This window comes from Sorex fumeus, unplaced genomic scaffold (genome assembly GCF_029834395.1).
Source record: "Sorex fumeus unplaced genomic scaffold, SorFum_2.1 ptg000122l, whole genome shotgun sequence".
Taxonomy (NCBI): domain Eukaryota; kingdom Metazoa; phylum Chordata; class Mammalia; order Eulipotyphla; family Soricidae; genus Sorex; species Sorex fumeus.
The window spans coordinates 38008900-38026821 of record NW_026606179.1 but is presented as its reverse complement, the minus strand read 5'-3'; the positions used below and the strand labels follow the sequence as shown (position 1 = coordinate 38026821).

Genomic DNA, 17922 nt, shown 5'->3' with positions numbered 1-17922 from the left:
ATTGGACTGTACCCTTGAAATCTGTTTTGTATTGCCCATAAATGATATTCCAGTTAAAGCCAAGATAATGCACACAGAGCAACTGTAGCATGGGGTCTTGCTAGAATGGAGCAAAAGAAACCGGATTGGGAGTTTGGGGCCAAGACCAGAAGCATTTCTGCGCCTGTGGGCACGTGTGTGCAGCTGTGTGCACTCACGTGTGCACCTGTGTATCCCTGTGTGCTCATGTGTGTCTGTGTGTGCACCTGTGTGCGCTTTAGTGAGAGCCTTTGTAAAACACTTGGCTCCTAGTGGCCATGGTCCAATCAAGAAAACTTGTTGATTTTTCAGGGAAAGAAGGTCAAAATGAGAGAGACCTTTAGCAGAGAAGAATGGAAGGAATGCAGGCAACTCAATGTCACAGAAGCAGGGGAAACTTGGTTCTGTTTGTCTGCAGACAGTTGAACCAGGGTCAAGGAGAGGTCTCGGGGAGGGAGATGTTGACCAGTTTGAGGGAATTTTGAGAAGAACGAGCTCTTTTCCCTCTGGCTGTCCCTTGGGGGAGGAATGGGGGGTGGGGGGGAAGGGTAGAGTTCTTTGCCCTGGGTGTTGGAGAATAGAAAAGGCTGGTCTCAAATGATAAGGAGAGTTCTGGTCCCTAGGCTGTCCCCTTCTCCTGTGGCTGGGTTGGTGATGGTGATGGGGCCTAGATGGGGGAGGGGTGGGGGCCAGCAGGGCTAGCCTCTGCCCGGCCCAGCCTGTATGACAGCCCGCACCCTCTCCCCTCTGCCCTGCAGACTCCGGCACGCCAGTCTATTTCTACGAATTCCAGCACCGACCCCTCTGCTTTGCGGACTCGAAACCTGCCTTCGTGAAAGCTGACCACACGGATGAAATCCGCTTTGTCTTTGGAGGGCCCTTCCTGAAGAGTGACATGGTCATGTTTGGTAGGAACCGCCCTAAGGGGTTCTGGCTTTGGCCCGGATGCTCCGGAGAGCCCCAAGGGCTGCGTGCAGAAATGCATCCCCCACAGCGCCCCATGCGGCCCCTTCTTGGCGGCCAGAGAGGAGTCTGGGAGGGCTGGCTGGGATCTGTGTTGGCAGACACCACTCGCCCTGGCAAAAGCATCCACTTGTATTGTTAGAAGCCAAGGTGGAATAGGAGCCGCCCTCATTTGCTTGATGACTGTTTCTTTTTGGGCTCAGCTTTGCAGATGTTGACTCTTAAGCAATCTCCTTTTTTTCCCTGTGGGTCTTTGTGTGTGTGTGTGTGTGTGTGTGTGTGTGTGTGTGTGTGTGTGTGTGTGCTTTTGTTTGCGAAAATTAGAGTCCCTTTCTTTTTTCCTTTTTTCCTTTTCTGAACTCTGGGTCCCACCTCTCTGCACTTCCCAGAACTCTTAGGAACCAACTGGCCATAAGCATTCAAAGGCAAAAACTCCTATTCACTTCGTTCTAGCTGCAAGTGGTCTGAATGTCGATGATCTAATGTAGATTCACATGAACTAGTAGTGCTGGCTTATGGCTCCCAAATGGATGCCATGTTTACTGCCGGAAAAAAAAAACATTAACCAATTAGGTCAGGTGAGTCGATAAATGATGGGAAAAGCCTACCTGAGGTGTCACTTAAGAGTTTGTTGGGGGGCAGCGGGAATGACATGATACAGGCTCATGACTGGTTCACACACTGTGACTTACTCTTTGTTTCCATTACTCATTTCCATCTTGTGCTACAGATAATAATCACTCCCTTCCCTGTTGCTATACGGATTAGCTGAAACAATTCCCACAAATCTCACAAAGGTTGCTTAATGAATGTCGCTACGGGGGCTGGTGCAGTAGGACAGAAGGTAGGGAGTTTGCTTTGCAGGCGCCCACCCAGATTCAATCCCCAGCACCCCATAAGAATGCCAGGAGTGATCCCTGAGTGCAGAGCCAGGAGTAAGCCCTGAGCACTGTTGGGTGTGGCCCCCCCAAACCAAAAGAAAATGAAAAATAGATGTTATGATTATGAATCAGGCACCAATGTCTAAGGCTTACTACACGTTGGGCAGATGGATCCTCAGACCCAGAAGAAGGAAGAAGCCAGGAACCAGAGGATCCCATTCCTTGATCTCTAAAGCACTAACATCAATGAAACAAGAATAGCCAAAGAGGGGCTGGAGCGACAGCACAGTGGGTAGGGCGTTTGCCTTGCACGAGACCGGCCCGGGTTTGATTTCCAGCATCCCATAAGGTCCCCTGAGCACTGCCAGGAGTAATTCCTGCGTGCAGAGACAGGACTAACCCCTGTGCATCGCCGGGTGTGACCCAAAAAGAAAAAAAAAAAGGAATAGCCAAAGAATGGGGGAACTGGTACCAATAGTCTATGAGGAAGGAAGCATGAGTGATTTTGAAAACTCATTCTACCATTCTTTCCTCACGAGGGTGACGAGTAAGCAGGGACTCCTTGCTCATTTTGGAAGAATAATACATTTTACTGATGATGATGATAGCATATCAGGCAGATGTGAGGAAACAGGCAACCTCATACATTCATGGAAAACTTCTTGTGCAGTTACTTCCACAAGTAACAAGTTTGCACTTTTTATTTCCATAAGTGCAAACATATGCACACACACACAATATGTTTATCAGCAAAAAAATCAATGAAAGTAATGTAAAAATCCATTTTACATCCTTATGCTGGATAAAGAAATTATTTACTTAGACGCAATTGGGTGTAAGTACATTTATCCAGTAGACATTGATGAACTATAAGTGTTGATGTGGAAGTGCCTTCTGATGGAAAATTTAGCAAAAAGTAAAAAATGCTGAATATATGAGTATTAATGCATCAAGCGTGTGAAAAGGTGTTGACTTAGGGGCCAGAGAGATAGTACTGTGGGTAGGGAACTTGCCTTGCTTGTGGCCAGTCCAGGTTCTATCCCTGCCACTTCATGCGGTCCCCTGAGGGGCTGGAGCGATAGCACAGCAAGTAGGGCGAGTAGGTCGTTTGCCTTGTATGCGGCCAACCCAGGTTTGATTTCCAGCATCCCATATGGTCCCCTGAGCACCGCCAGGAGTAATTTCTGAGCGCAGAACCAGGAGGAACCCCTGTGCATCGCTGGGCGTGATCCTAAAAGAAAAAATAAAAATAAAGTAAAATAATAATTAAAAAATATACTCCCCTGAGCCCCGCCATGAGTGATCCCTCAGTGCAGAGCCAGGAATATGTCCTGAGCACTGCTGGGTATGACCCCCGCCTTACCCACAAAAAAAATAAGATGTCAATTTAAATCCTGTCCTTAATGATCACTATAATAGCTGGGAGCAAGGCTTGTCTCTGAGGCTAGTCATCTGGAATGGGAAAAAGAGAGAGAGAGGTTCTTTCCTTAGAGATCTGTTCTGCATTTGGATTTTTTTCTTTGCACAGTATATTTTCAAATAAAGAAATCTTTGATAGGGCTGGAGAAAGAGCTAGCAGGTAGGGCACTTGCCTTGCATGTGGTTGACCCAGGTTTGATCCCAGGCATCCCATATGGTTCCCCCCAAGCCCCAGTAGGAGTGATCCCTGCATTCAGAGCCAGGAGTAAGCCCTGAGCAGCTTGGAACATGACCCAGAAACAAAAAACTAAAAGGTATTTGATGATCTGGGGCAATCGCTGAACAGATTGGAGCGAGGCTTTGCATGCAAGGGCCATGTGTTCAGTCCCTGGCACCACACGCGCCCCAGATAGGCCAGAGATGACCCCCAAACTCTAACCTGGAAGTAGCTCCAGGATGTGGCTCAAAGCCACAAAATAAAAATTGATAAGTGACTAATAAGTAATATTAATTTATCGGTGGAGAAAGAGAGAGGGGGGAAGAGGAGGAGGGAGGGAGGTCCCTGTCCTCAGAAACTTGCAGCCTCTGAGACTTTGGCATGTCCTGGGGGTGGGAGGGGCTTGGGGAAGTGTGTGCTCAGCCTTGTCCACTAGGAGACCCACAGAATGAGGCTTGGGCTGCCGAGAAGCTGGGGAGTGGGGCATGGGGAGAGATGAGGTTGTGACTTCCGGCCCCTCACTGTGATTCTCTGCTTCAGAGGGAGCCACAGAGGAGGAAAAAACGCTCAGCAGGAAGATGATGAGATACTGGGCCAACTTTGCCCGCAGTGGGTGAGTAACCCTCTGCATCTGCCCCAGCACCCGTGTCCCAGGACCAGCGTCTCACCCGGGCTCTGCTCTCCTCCCTTCAGGGATCCTAATGGAATAGGCCTACCTCGGTGGCCGGCCTTCAACGGCAGCAAAGAGTATCTGCAGCTGGACCTGAACATCAGTGTGGGCAGGAACCTGAAGGAGCGGCCGGTGGCCTTCTGGAGCAGAGCCTTCCCAGCCATCCTGTCCGCCGGAGTCGTCCACGACCCGCTTTCTCCCCTACTTGTATTTTCTCTCTCCCTGCATCTCCTTTTCCCCTTTCACTCCTTGAGAAGCTCTCTCGGTGTGAGTGGGGAGTTCCTTCTCCAGAATCATCATTAGCTTCATCTGGGATCTGCCACATTTCTGCGGGGATCCTTGTGTCATCAGACATGATGTTTTATGATGATGTTCATTGTTTTAGGGACTGAGGAATCATCCTTAGATAATTCTTTTTGACATCGAAATAATTATAATCCTAATCCTAATAAATTTTGCTCATCTTGGAAGGTTTCCAGATCTCCTCAATAAATCTCCGGGGGGGCTGGAGCCATAGCACAGCGGGTAGGGCGTTTGCCTTGCATGTGGCTGACCCGGGTTCGATTCCCAGCATCCCATATTGTCCCCCAAGCACTGCCAGGAGTAATTCCTGAGTGCAGAGCCAGGAGTAGCCCCTGTGTATCACCGGGTGTGACCCAAAAAGAAAAAATAAAAGATTCAAAAGATTCAATGAATCTCCAGGGCAGTTGACTTATTCGTTACCTAATAGTGATCTTGTTACTCATTTGAAAATGAGATAAAAATGTAAGATAAAGAGAAAGAATTTGACTTTGTGTTGAAAAGTTTGCCACCCCCAACACTGCTCTCCCTCCCCTCAGCACCCAAGGTGACGTGGACCTTGGATTACTGAAGATGCTCAGGTTGGGGGCATGTGTGGGGGATTGGGACATGTCCAAGAGCCAACTTCTGTCAGTCACGGAAAGCAGATGCCATACGGGGTCAGGAACTCACAAGTCAGGGACTGCCAGGGGCCAGCCCTCGGTGAAAAGGGTTGGAGCAGGTTGCTCCATGGGGTTAAGGAAATAAGAGAAAAAGTGTGGGGCCATATGGATTGAGCCCCACATTTGATATTTATTGCTGTAAACGAACAATCATCAGAAGGACAGGGGCAGCATTCTACAGCCAATTGTCTATCATGCTAATCTTTTTTAAATTAATTTTTTAAATATGAAAATTGTCATATCTGATCACTGGGTCAAGCCTTATCTAAGATTTATTAAGTTGTCTGTGGCTAATTGAGCCTTCTGTGTAATTGCTTTTATTTGTTGAGTTTCATTGGCTTCTATGTTACTTTTCTATCAGATTTGACGTGTACCAACTGGGATGTCAGGATTGAGGAATTGAGAGGTGCTGCCAGGACAGAGACTTCAGGGTCTAAGGTCTGGGCCAATGAGCTGACCGCTGGGACTAGAACTTCCAGTGTAGTTCAGCTGCTTGGTATGCATCTCCTGGGAGATTTAGTCGGGAATCTGTAGTGGCGGGCAGGTGAGTGAGTCAGCAGTTAGCAGCTGTGGGAGGTGGGCACGGCTGCCCTTCTCATGCTAATCTCCCTGGATTGAGCATTTACATATCAAAGGGTCTCTGCTTGCTGAGATGGTTGTGGTAGGGAAACATGGGAGATGCTGGAACTGCATCAGGGCATCAGGGCCCTCTGAAGAGATACAAGCTAGCTGCCAAATCGTGCATGATTGGGTTTCAGTCATACAATGTTCCAACACTTGTTCCTTCTCGAGTGTATATTTCACATCACCAATGTCCCCAGTTTCCCTCCCATCATCCACCCCACCCCACCCCACCCGCTTCTATGACAGGTTCTCTCTCTCTCTCTCTCTCTCTCTCTCTCTCTCTCTCTCCTCTCCTCTCCTCTCCTTTGGGCCTTATAGTTAGCAATATAGCTACTGAAAGGTTATCAGACCTATCCTAAAGGCTTTCTTTCCTGTTTCTTTATGGTGGGGAGGAAGAGACTTTGGGCCACACCCAGGGGGCTACTCAGGGACTACTCTTGGCTCTGTGCTTGGGAGTCACTCCTGGCAGTGCTCAGGGGACCCTATAAGGTATCCAGGATCAAACAGAGAACGGCCTTACTCAATGCCAGCGCCCTACCCCTATACTATCTCTCTGGTCCAAGAAGGCTAATTTTGACTTGGCAGACCAGGAAACATCAAAATTCATTTTTAAGATATGACCATTGACTATCAGTGCACATGTGCCCTATGTCCCTCCCACAGTGCCCGTGTCCTCAGTTCGCCTTCTCATTGTCAGAGGTGTCTCACAGGAGGAAGTACAGCTCCAGGTCCACCCAGGGTGGGACCTTCTCCCTCCTTGGGCCTGTCACATGGCATTAGAAGTTTTGTTGAGTTGAAGTTAAAATTAAAATACCACTTGACATCTTGCATTTTTCTTTTAAAAGTGAAAAGTGTTATTTTTTTTAAATTTTTAATCAAGTTTTAAGTAGGAAAACCACTTAGAGAACTTTCCCAAAGTGTACAGATCTAGAGCTGGAGTGATAGTATAGTGGGTAGGGCACTTGCTTTGCACACAGCTGGCCTAGTTCCAATCCCTGGCATCTCATAGGGTCCTTCAAACCCCACCAGGAGTAATGCCTGAGCGCAGAGTCAAGAGTAAGCCCTAAGACCCAGAGGCCACTGCCACTGTCCTCCCGTTGTTCATCGATTTGCTCGAGCGGGCCCAATAATGTCTCCATTGTGACAATTGTTACTGTGTTTGGCATATCGAATACATCACGGGTAGCTTGCCAGGATTTGCCATGTGGGTGAGATACTCTCGGTAGCTTGTCAGGCTCTCCAAGAGGGGAGGAGGAATCGAACTCTGGTCGGCCATGTTGGCAGCTTGCAAGGCAAACACTCTACCCGCTGTGCTATCACTCCAGCCCAAGACCCAGAGGCCGTTCATGGTAATTCCCTGCCCAGTGGTGTAAGTCTGGCGCCTGGTTGTGCTGGGGCACACCAAGGCCATAACCCACCACACTTAAAACCATGCAGTTCCAGGGACCAGGTGCTCAGCTATGCCAGGTTTGATGGCTCTCATCAGCCTCAACACTTACCTACCCTGGATGCTGCTGAGTACAATTTCCTAAGCAGCTTTGAATCAACACGCTTTTGCTTTTCACATCTGGGTCGGTGAAGTATGAACCGAGTCAAAGGCCATGCCCTTCCAACGTCACCCCTTGTCCATGGTTCAACAAAACACTCTGTCAGCAGCACAGACACATGCATTTCACAATCCTCTTTGCTTTTTCATTATTATGAAACCAGAACATAGTTAACCAATCCTTGTTGTGAAATACACAGTTTACTTTTTTTTTTCTAAACCATCTTGGACCGGAATCACCAAATCAAACCAAAATAGAATTAAAGGATTAACCGTTCTTCGTCTGCGAATTTTCTGATGTCCAGCAGAGGGCAGTATGATCACAGAAAAAAACCCATTCATCTCAGGCTTTGTGACTTGCTGGCGATGGGATCCCAGACCTTGGAAGAAGAAAATAAGACAAAATCGTTCACGTCCAAACCAATACCAGGTATCATTGTTTCTTCCCCCGAAACACTGGGAAAGGAAGAGATGCAATCTATCAACCAGAAAGTCTGCTCTCAAAGGTGGAACAGGGGTGAGGTTTGGGACCTTTCTTTCTTTCTTTCTTTCTTTCTTTCTTTCTTTCTTTCTTTCTTTCTTTCTTTTTCTTCCTCTACCTCTCTCATTCTCTCTCATTTTCTCTCTCTTTCTTCTTTCTTTTCTTTCTTACCCTTTCCTTTCCTTTCCTTTCCTTTTCTTTTCTTTTCTTTTCTTTTCTTTTCTTTTTGTTTTCTTTTTCCGTGCTACACCCAGTGGTGCTTGGGTGTTGCCCTTGTTGGTGCTTGGAGGATATACAGGGATTGAAGCCCGGTCTTTTTTTTTCCTGCTTTTTGGGTCACACCCGGCGATGCTCAGGGGTTACTCCTGGCTCTGGACTCAGGAATTACTCCTGGCAGTGCTTGGGGCACCATATGGGATGCTGGGAATCAACCCGGGTCGGCCACATGCAAGGCAAATGCCCCACCCGCTGTGCTATCGCTCCAGCCTGAACCCTGGCCTTTTGCATGTAAAACTTGTCCTCCAGCCCTCTGAGAGATCTCACTAGTCCTGGGTCTTTTGCACTTTTTTTTAATTTTTGTATGTTTTGTTTCAGGGCTATGTGCACTGGTGCCAGGGCTCCTCCTTCCAACTCAATAACCCAAGGTTGCTCCTCGCAGTGCTCAGGGGACCATGTGGTGCTGGGGATGAAACCAAGCCTCCTGCGGGCACACCCTACCTACGCTCAGTCCCTGGAGACAGCTCCAAGGACCACCCCTCCCCGAACACACACCTACACATGCTGGGTCTTTTCTGATTTATATACTTTCTTATCAAGTACCTAGGAACCTGCAGCATGTGGGCAAAATGGAATAAAAAGGAATCCTTATTCCTTTTCATCTTCCCCCTAAACTTTCCTGCCCAGACTCAATGCTTCCCCTCTCCGGCCCCCAGGCCCTGGCTATAAGCCTCAGTCTTTCCTGTGGGTATGGGGCCTGGGGGGGCGGGGGGCGGCACGGGAAGTGCATTCAGGGCTGCATCAGGAAGCCACTCTCAGGTCCCAGGAAAGCACCTTCCAGAGGACCCTCACACAGCCCAGCACTCTGCTAGAGTTTGCGTTCATCTCCGTGGTTCCCTGGGCAGGCAGGAACCGGGCGAGCGGGATGAAGCCATTTACCACGGGCCACTCTGATTCCAAACGCCAGGAAGTTTCCTGGCAAGACTGCGTGTTACCTGGTGGTTCCGGAGCCCTGGGTGGAACCTCAAAGAACAGACAGGAGGACAAAGGCCAGCGAGAGGGTGTGCCGAGCTGTTCCCCAGACGCACAGTGGCAGGAAGACCAGCCTGGGCACGGGGGAGGAACCCAGCTTCAGACCCAAACCGAGGATGGGGGCCTGGTCAATAAAAGGGAATTGGGGGGGGGGGCTGGAGCAATAGCATAGAGGGTAGGGCGTTTGCCTTGCATGCGGCAGACCAGGGTTCAATTCCCAGCATCCCATATGGTCCCCTGAGCACCGCCAGGAGTAAAACCTGAGTGAAGAACCAGGAGTAACCTCTGTGCATTGCCAGGTGTGACCCAAAAAGCAAAAATAAATAAATAAAATAAAATAATAAAAATAATAATAATAAAAGGGAATTGGTCTGAGCATCTCTGCCCAGGCACCCATCATTCTCTGGCCATCTGTTATATCTACCTACCTACCTGATTAATTTCATGTGATTATATATCATTGCATGTTATAATCACATTTGCGTTTACTTCCTACTGAGGTGCTCTGTTTCTGATTTATGCTGTATTATACCTAGCCACCTCCTTAACTTCTCATATGCTAGAGCCAGTGCAACCCAGCCTTTGCTTGAGTGTCATGCTGTCTTTCTTCCTATGAGCAGAAACAATAGAATCATGATCGCGTATTTAGAACCAGGGTGACTGGCTGTCACGCCCACGAACTGCCACTGGGTGCCATTTAAGCGCATTAATGGCCATGATCCAGAGACTCACAAATGACTCTTGAAACCGGGCCACTCGCTGCAGAGATGATGCCAGACGTCAATTATTTAAATTTTTAGGATCCCAAGAGTGCGTGGCCCCTTTTGCAGCCCCTTCGATATTTCAAATTACTTATTTATTTTTTTGCTTTTTTGTTGAATCACTGTGAGATAGTCCCTTGCAGACATCTTATACTATTCATAACCAGCAATACAAAATAAATTATCTAGCATCTGCCTGTGGGGCAGGCTTGAGTAGAGGTGGGAAACTTCCAAATAATGGTGATGGGAAAAGGTGTAATGGTGGTGTTGAAATATTGAATAATAATAATCAATTATTGTGGCCAACTTTATACAAATAAAATTTAAAAATTAAAAACAAAGTTAAAAAATGAATTAAAAAAAATAAAACCAGGGCGAGTGGACCATTTACGTTCTCTCCGTCAGCGTAGATGGTCAGGAATTTTGTCTCTAGCAATCCTGTCTCACCTGTTTGATAATAAGTTCTTAAGACTGGACATTGTGTTGGGGCTGGAGCGATAGCACAGCGGGTAGGACATTTGCCTTGCACGTGGCCCACCCGGGTTCGATTCCCAGCATCCCATATGGTCCCCCAAGCATCGCCAGGAGTAATTTCTGAGTGCAGAGCCAGGAGTAACTTCTGAGCATCGCCAGGTGTGACCCAAAAGCAAAAAAAAAAAAAAAAAGACTGGACATTGTGTTCTCAGCTGTCCGGTAAAAACTCAGGAGACAGTATACAAAGCAGGCAAAGGCAGATATTAATGATTAGCGAGAAATGCCACAAACTCATTATGCTTCTCAGCAGCATCCAGATCTGAGCTCAGGTGGTCCCTGCCTGACCCCCGCCCATCCTCCTGCCCCCGCACCCTGTCCTCACCCTGCCCACCCCACGCCCCATCTGCCCACAGAATCACCCCACTACTGATGGCCAGGAGCACACTGTGCTCTGTCCCAGCTCCGCCTCTGATCCAGAGTGTGCCCCCTGGCATCGCCTTTGCATCTCCTGATATCCCACTTCTCACACTTGGCCGTGAAGCATGCAGTGACTTCTCGCTTACCGCCACAGAGCCAATGTTTCCGTCTCTGGACCACGAAGCATCCGCTTTGCTGTTGTTGGCTATCTATCACGGTAGTAAGGAACAGAATATTCTAGAACACACCTGAATTCACGCCATGAACAGTCTAGCACATGGCCTTCAGTGTTGCTGTGTTTACATAACTTTTTCTTTCAGACACAGTGAACCCTGGGCTGGGCTCAGACACACCTGGTGGAAAAGGATCAAACTCTTTTTTTTTTTTAAGAACATTCTACCCTTTTTTTATATTTTATTTTATTTTTTTAATTTTTATTAGTGAAACACCATGAGGTACAGTTATAGACTTATATATTTTCGTGCTTGGGTTTCAGTTATACAATGATGGAGCACCCATCCCTCCACCAGTGCCCATTCTCCACCACCAATTATCCCAGTATCTCTCCCACCCACCCCCCAAAAAAAACCCATCTCAACCAGCCTTTGTGGCAGGGCATTCCTTTTTGTTCTCTCTCTCTCTCTCTCCTTTTGGGTGCTGTGGTTTGCAAAAGAGGCATTGAGTGGCAATCATGTTCAGCATCTCCCATCCTGGGATGATCCTCCCAACACCCTTTACTTGGTGCTCCCTTCTCTACCTGAGCTGCCTTTTCCCCTAGCATGTGAGGATGGCCTCCATGTCATGGAATGAACCTCCTGGTACTTATCTCGGCTATTCTTGGGTGTTAGTCTCCTATTTTGTTACTTTATATTGCCAAGTTGAATGCAATCTTTCTATGTCTGTCCCTCTCTTTCTGACTCATTTCACTTAGCATGATACTTCCCATGTAGAGCCACTTGTATGTACATTTTATGACTTCATCTTTTCTAACAGCTACATAGTACTCCGTTGTGTAGATGTACCAAAGTTTCTTTGACCAGTCATCTATTCTTGGGCACTTGGGTTTTTTTCCAGATTTTGGCTATTGTGAACAGTGCAGTAATGTTCATAGAAGTGCAGATGTCATTTCGACTGTACTTTTTTGCCTCTCCGGGATATATCCCCAGGAGTGGTATTACTGGCTCAAATGGGAGCTCAATTTCTAATTTGTTGAGAATCGTCCATACTGTTTTCCAAAAGGGCTGAACCAGTTGGCATTCCCACTAGCAGTGAAGGAGGGTCCCTTTCTTGCCACATCCACGCCAGGATCAAAATCTTGGGGCACCCTCCTCCCCCTACCACCACCACTACCATGGGGGTTGGGGGGCAGACCCAGACTTGGGCTCCTCACTTGGGGCTGCCCAGGGAAGGCATTCGCCACCCCAGCCTCCTCTCTTAATTACTCTTTGGATTAATTACTCTTTATCATGATTGTAATTATTTTTTTTTCTTTTTGAGTCACACCCGGTGTTGCACAGGGGTTACTCCTGGCGGTGCTCGGGGGACCATATGGGTTGCTAGGAATCGAACCTAGGTAGGCCGCGTGCAAGGTAAACACCCTACCAGCTGTGCTATTGCTGCAGCCCCATGCTTGTAATTCTTCAAAATACAGCGGCAGAGTTTCCATGCTTTCTTTTAATTCCTGGGGAGTCACGTTGGGGTTTCATTTATGGCAATGGTGTCGCATTGCCTTTGAGCAGGTGTGCTCATGTCCAACAGAATTGCCCTGCTGCTCATAGCGGGATGGGCGGCAGGTTGCTGGAACAGGAGTCGGGGTTACTGGGAGGGTAACCGAACAGGCAGGAGGTCTCCAGACAGCAGCTGTTTTGGACAATGCCATCAAAGCCTCTACTCACAAACTGTTGACCCAGGGTGAAGGCTAGTGGTCAGTTCCCTCCTAGCGCCCCTGCCTCCCCTCCCCTCTTTCTAGAAAGGACCCCTGTGCCTCACCAGCTGGGTGGCCCAGAGCTGGAAAGTCTGTCCGGTGAGTCCTATAGTTACTGGTCAGGCCGAACACGGACTCATCACCAGTGCTGGTTCTGGAACAGGCTCCCCACTCAGCTCTTAAGTGAATTAATGGAATGGGGTGCTGGGATCCTCCCTCCTGAGTGCAAAGGCCCCTTCCTGGGAATTTGCTTTCCCAGGAGAGTATCTTTCTCGGGGCAGAGGAGCGAGGCTGTTCCTACAGGGGTGGGCCCAACGGGGGAGGAAGAGGGATCATTTTCTGCCCTTGACAGTGGGAACAGACCCACTGTGTGCCTGACAATCACCTCATGTGACCTCTGAGTGTGCGGTGCTGAGCTCAGCTCTGGCCCCGTGTCCAGAGCCTCTGCCGCCTCATCCGCCCTTCTGCAGAGTCACGATGAGACTGGAGGCCACCACCTGCAGGCCGCACCCAGTCCTGCCCGGGGCCCTGAGAGACTTTGGCTGTTGGCAGAACTGGGTGATGTCACCAGCACCTTCAATCCAGGGCTGAAGAGAGCACGCTACAGTTTTCCCAGCCAAGGGTGAGGGCATGGCGCCAGGCTGCAAAGGTCAGCTGGCCAGGACAGAGAGGCAGGATGGGCATGTCCTAATGGGGAGGGCTGTGTGTCTGTGTGAGTGTACGTGGGAGCATGTGTGGTATGTGTGTGTGGTGGGTGAGTGTGTGTGTGGGGTGGTGAGTGTTGGTGGTGGAGGTGGATGTCAGAGGCAGTGACTGTGTGAGTGAAGTGTGTGTATGAGGGTGTGAGGGTGTGTTAGTGTGTATGAGTGTGAATGGTGTAATGTGTCCTATGTGAGTGTGTTTTGTGTGAGAGTGTATGAGTATGAATGTGAGTGTCTGGTGTGCAAGAGTGTGTGTGTGAATATTTGTGTGGTGCATGAGAATGTATGAGTGTGAATGTGTATGTGATATGTGTAAGTGTGTGGTGTGTGAGGTTGTGTAGGAGAGTGTGAATGCATGTGTGGCATGTGGCGTGTGAGTGTGTTTCATGTGAGAGTGTGTATGAGAGTGTTTGTGTGTGTGAGTGTGTGGTATGTGAGGCTGTGTAGGAGAGTGTGAATGTGTGTGTGGCATGTGGCATGTGTGTTCTGTGTGAGAGTGTGTATGAGACTGTGTGCATTTGTGTGAGTCTGTGGTATGTGAGGCTGTGCAGGAGAGCGCGAATGTGTATGTGGCATGTGTGTTTTGTGTGAGAGTGTGTGTGATATGTGTGTGTGGTGTGTGAAGCTGTGGAAGGAGAGTGTGAATAATGTGTGTGTGGCATGTAGTGTGTGAGTGTGTTTTGTGTGAGTGTGTGTGTTGTGTGAGAGTGAATATGAGTGTGAATGTGTGTGTGTGTGTGTGTGCACGTGAGTGGTTGGATGGTGTGTCTGTCTGCTAAGGAGCCCACCAGCGAGCCCGTGTGGAAGAGAGGACAGTGAGGCGGTCTCTGACCTGTGGCTCCACTGGGATCGTGAAGGAGGAACTCATGCACGTGTCTGTGGAGTGCGACCTTCAGCACTGACCCAGTCCTGTCCACCCTGGCCGCAGTCCCAGGGACTCATGAGCGCAGAGGAACACTCCTCGTTGAAGGGGGGGACATCCCCAGTGTTTCCTCTGAGCCCGCACCTACAGCCTTGGCCATGCTGCCGTGGGCCCGGGGCGGGGGAGGGGGGTGCATACTGAGGTGGCTGCTGCTGATGGCCCTGTTCTCAGCATGAACATGGTCTAGACAAGGACAGTTTTGCCAAGTTCATGTGGGGTCCAAAGAAGACCCAGCTGCCCTTTGGCCCGGCTGGCCTGGGGACAGTCCACTTCACACCTGTTCCCTCTCCACCGGCCATGCGCATGGCTCTGGACAGAAACTGGGACAGAAATTTCTCAGGCACAAATCACACCGGGACAGGGGACCTTGAAACTGGGGTCTTCCCCCGCACCATCTCTCCTGGGAGCTCTCCTTTCTGGGCCCAAGGACACTTCCAGGCAGCGAGTGCCCAGGAGGACATGGACATGTGGGAGGGGCAAATCAAGTATATGCTTGGGGGCCATGCAGAATTGGTCCATCCTAAGAGTTGTTTGGCCTGGGGCAGAAACAGCCCAGGGTGTGCAGCACTTGCTTTGCATGAGGTCAACCCTGGTTCCATCCCGGTCAGTCCCTTGCACACGGACAGGAGTTGTCCTGAGCACAGAGCCACGAGTAGGGCCTGAGCACTGTTGGGTGCAGCCTCGTATCCTCACCCCCACAAAAGACGGTTTTTGGGGGCTCCCAAGGTATGCTTAGGGGACACAGGGGCCACTCCCAGTGACACTCTGTCAGCCGGACCCGAAGATTTGGTGCTCAGACCAGATGCTGTGGTGCTGCTCCAGCCCTGCAGTGCTCAGGGGTTCAGGGGCTCTGTGATCAAACTCAGGGCCTTTGGCCTTACTCTCCTGGCCCTGTTGAAAGTTCTTCACCCGGGCAGGAAAGTTCAGAGTATGGGCTTTGTAGGTGATGGCACCTTGCTCCACCGAGTCCAGGAGATGAGAGCATTGGCCCACGGTGTCTTTGTTTTGGAGCCATGCCCGGGGATGCTCAGGGGTTTCTCCTCCTGGCTCTGCTTTCAGGAAAAGCTCCTGGCGGTGCTCAGGGGACCATACGGGTGCTGGGGATCGAATGCGGGTCAGCTACTTGCTAGGCAAGTGCTCTACCCGCTGTGCAATGCTCAGGTTCCTCGTGGGCGTCTTCAGGAACCATGTGAGTTCTGCACACAAACACTCAGCGTGGTATTTGCCAGCCAGTAAACACTTGAGGCAAACTTCAGATGAAGGCAAGAGTGGAAGAAAGCAGAAAACAAAGACAAGAAAAGTGACTTCTTGGGGCCAGAAAGTAAGGGCAGGTTCAGGTGACCCAGTTGACATGTGTCCAATTCCCCAGCATCCTAAATGGTCCCAACGGTTCTGCCAGGAGTGATCCCTGTGCACAGAGCCTGGAGTAACCCTCGAGCACCACTGGGTGTGGCCCCATCTCCCTCCCTGCCCCCAATAAGGAAAACTAGTTAATCCAGCAGGAAGAAGTGACCCTTGTAATACACACTAGACACACCTCCTTCCAGAATGTTTCCCACTTGAGTGCATTGAAATGTTTTCTTTCATGCACCTCAAATTCAAAATCCACCTTTGGGAAGTGGGAGATTCAGTGGTTTTCAGGATGTTCACAAAGCTGTGTGCTTGTTACCACTCTCCAGAGAATGCTTGCCTTGCCCCTGAAGAAACCCTGCCACATTTCCAGTCTCCCCTTACCCCGCTTCTTCGAGCCCCTAGCAGCCGAGAATGCCCTTTGTCTCTGGCTTATTTCCTGTGGCAGACCCTCCAATCCGCTGCGTGTGTGTGTGTTGTGTGTGTGTGTGTGTGTGTAATTTCTTTCATCAGCCCCCTGCTTCCCAGGTCTAATCCTCTTCAGCCGGTGTGCATTCCATTAAGCAGAACATGCTGTGGTGTACCTAGAGCCGTTTTGTTTGTCCATTTCTCAATGGACATTAGAAACTATCTCCACTCTTTGCAATGAATAATGCTATTATTTTTTTGCGCAGGCTCTTGTTTTCTTTTTGCTTGCCTGCTTACTGAGGAGTAGAATCCAGGGCACTATCTTCAAGGTTTTGAGAAACTGCCTAATTGTTTCCAAAGTGCAGCTCCCTGGGCAGATCTTCCTACCGCCCCCACAGCTCTCCGCTCCTGCCCATCTTCCCTGGTTGATACATGCAGGCCTACATCAAAGCTGGGAGAGGATACTGCTGCAGGTGGGGGTGGGGGGTACCAGAGTGACTTGTTCTGCGTACACACACACACACACACACACACACACACACACACACACTCTGCTGAGCAGGTAAACAGTCAATAAAGCAGGCGCTGAGCAGCTTCCTTGTGTCCATGCAGGTAAATGGCACACCCAGAGCGCTTCATACCTGTTTGATGCTTTCAAATTGCGTCCCGGCCACCACCCACTTCCCACTTCTCTTATTTTCCCAACTCTCCTGGTGAGCTCCTTGACGAGGTGAAACATGACTTCATCTTTAGATCCAAAAGGCCAACACAGGGTGGTTTAGGGAGTGTCTGGAGGTGTAATGGATAAATGGAATAATGAAGGAAGAAAGTGGTATGATGGAAGGAAGGAAGAAAGAAAGGAAAGAAGGAAGGTATGGAAGGAAGGAGAAAAGGAAGGATGGAAGGAAAGTAAGTGGAAGAAAGAAAAAGGAAAGATGAAAGGAAGGAAAGAAGGAAGGAAGAAAAAAGGAAGAAGGATGGAAGGAAAAAGGAAGGAATTGACTGAAGAGGAAGAAAAGAAGGAAGAAGAAAGGGATGGAAAAGGACAGAAAAAAGGAAGGAAGGAAGGGAGGAAGGAAGGAGGGAGAAAGAAAGGAAGAGAGGGAGGGAGAGAGGGAGGGAGGGAAGAATGAAGGAAGGTAGGAAGGAAGGAAGGCAGACAGGGAGGGAGGGAGGGAGGGAGGGAGGGAGGGAAGGAGGGAGGAAGGGAGGGATTCTATTAGAGCCAGAGCCATGGAAAGACGAACTTCCTACACTACAAGAACAGTCTGTTAACAGGAGGGTCCCTGCTGGAGAGGCACTGAGTTCCCTGTCTTTGGAGGTAACAACAGTACACTGAGTCACTTGGCAGAAAAGTGGTAGAGTTAATTTGGGTATCAGGAAGGACTGTGGTCTAGGGAGATCCTTGGAAGAACTAGAGCACAGGGCTGGCACGCACCTGGTCGGAGTGTGGTGTGAGCACCCCCTGACCCCCCACCCCACCCCCAGCACCTCAAAGCAGGACCAAGCCTCTGACCATCATGCCTGCAGGGGGTGGAGGTAAGAGTATCCCAAACTTCAGAGCCTAGATGTCTACGCAATAGAAACCCAGGGGAAATGCAGACATTTGCCCTAAATGCCTTAGAGGAGCAACAGAGGGGCTGGGGGCTGCTCTCAACATCGTCCAGCGTGTTCTGAGGACCCCGGGGCCAAAGCTCCCTGGTCGAAAGGCCTCTGAGGCCCGGTGCCAGGTGTGGGATGCTCGCGGGGCGCTAAGGTTACTGGCGGAAAGGGAAAACCCTTATGTAAGAGGGTGCTTGAGGCGTCCGCGCCTGTCTGTAATCCGAGAGTTCGGCCCGGGTTGTTTAGATAAAGGAGGGCAAACTCTGGGTGGGTGTGGCCGAGAGCGCCCCACTGACCCCCGAGCCCGCTCTGGAAGGCTCTCCCGACCGGCCGG

General features: G+C 49.7%; 1 protein-coding gene across 1 annotated transcript in view; it reads left to right on the top strand.

Annotated features, from left to right (window-relative positions):
- The window catches only part of CES5A (carboxylesterase 5A), a 39528-nt gene extending 26297 nt beyond the window's left edge, over positions 1 to 13231 (top strand). Inside the window, exons 12-16 of the mRNA XM_056136108.1 lie at positions 777 to 926; positions 4039 to 4111; positions 4192 to 4375; positions 12651 to 12704; positions 13076 to 13231. Coding sequence (XP_055992083.1) covers positions 777 to 926; positions 4039 to 4111; positions 4192 to 4375; positions 12651 to 12704; positions 13076 to 13231 — 617 coding nt within the window. The remainder of the gene's footprint in view (positions 1 to 776; positions 927 to 4038; positions 4112 to 4191; positions 4376 to 12650; positions 12705 to 13075) is intronic.
- The last annotated feature ends 4691 nt before the right edge of the window (positions 13232 to 17922 follow it).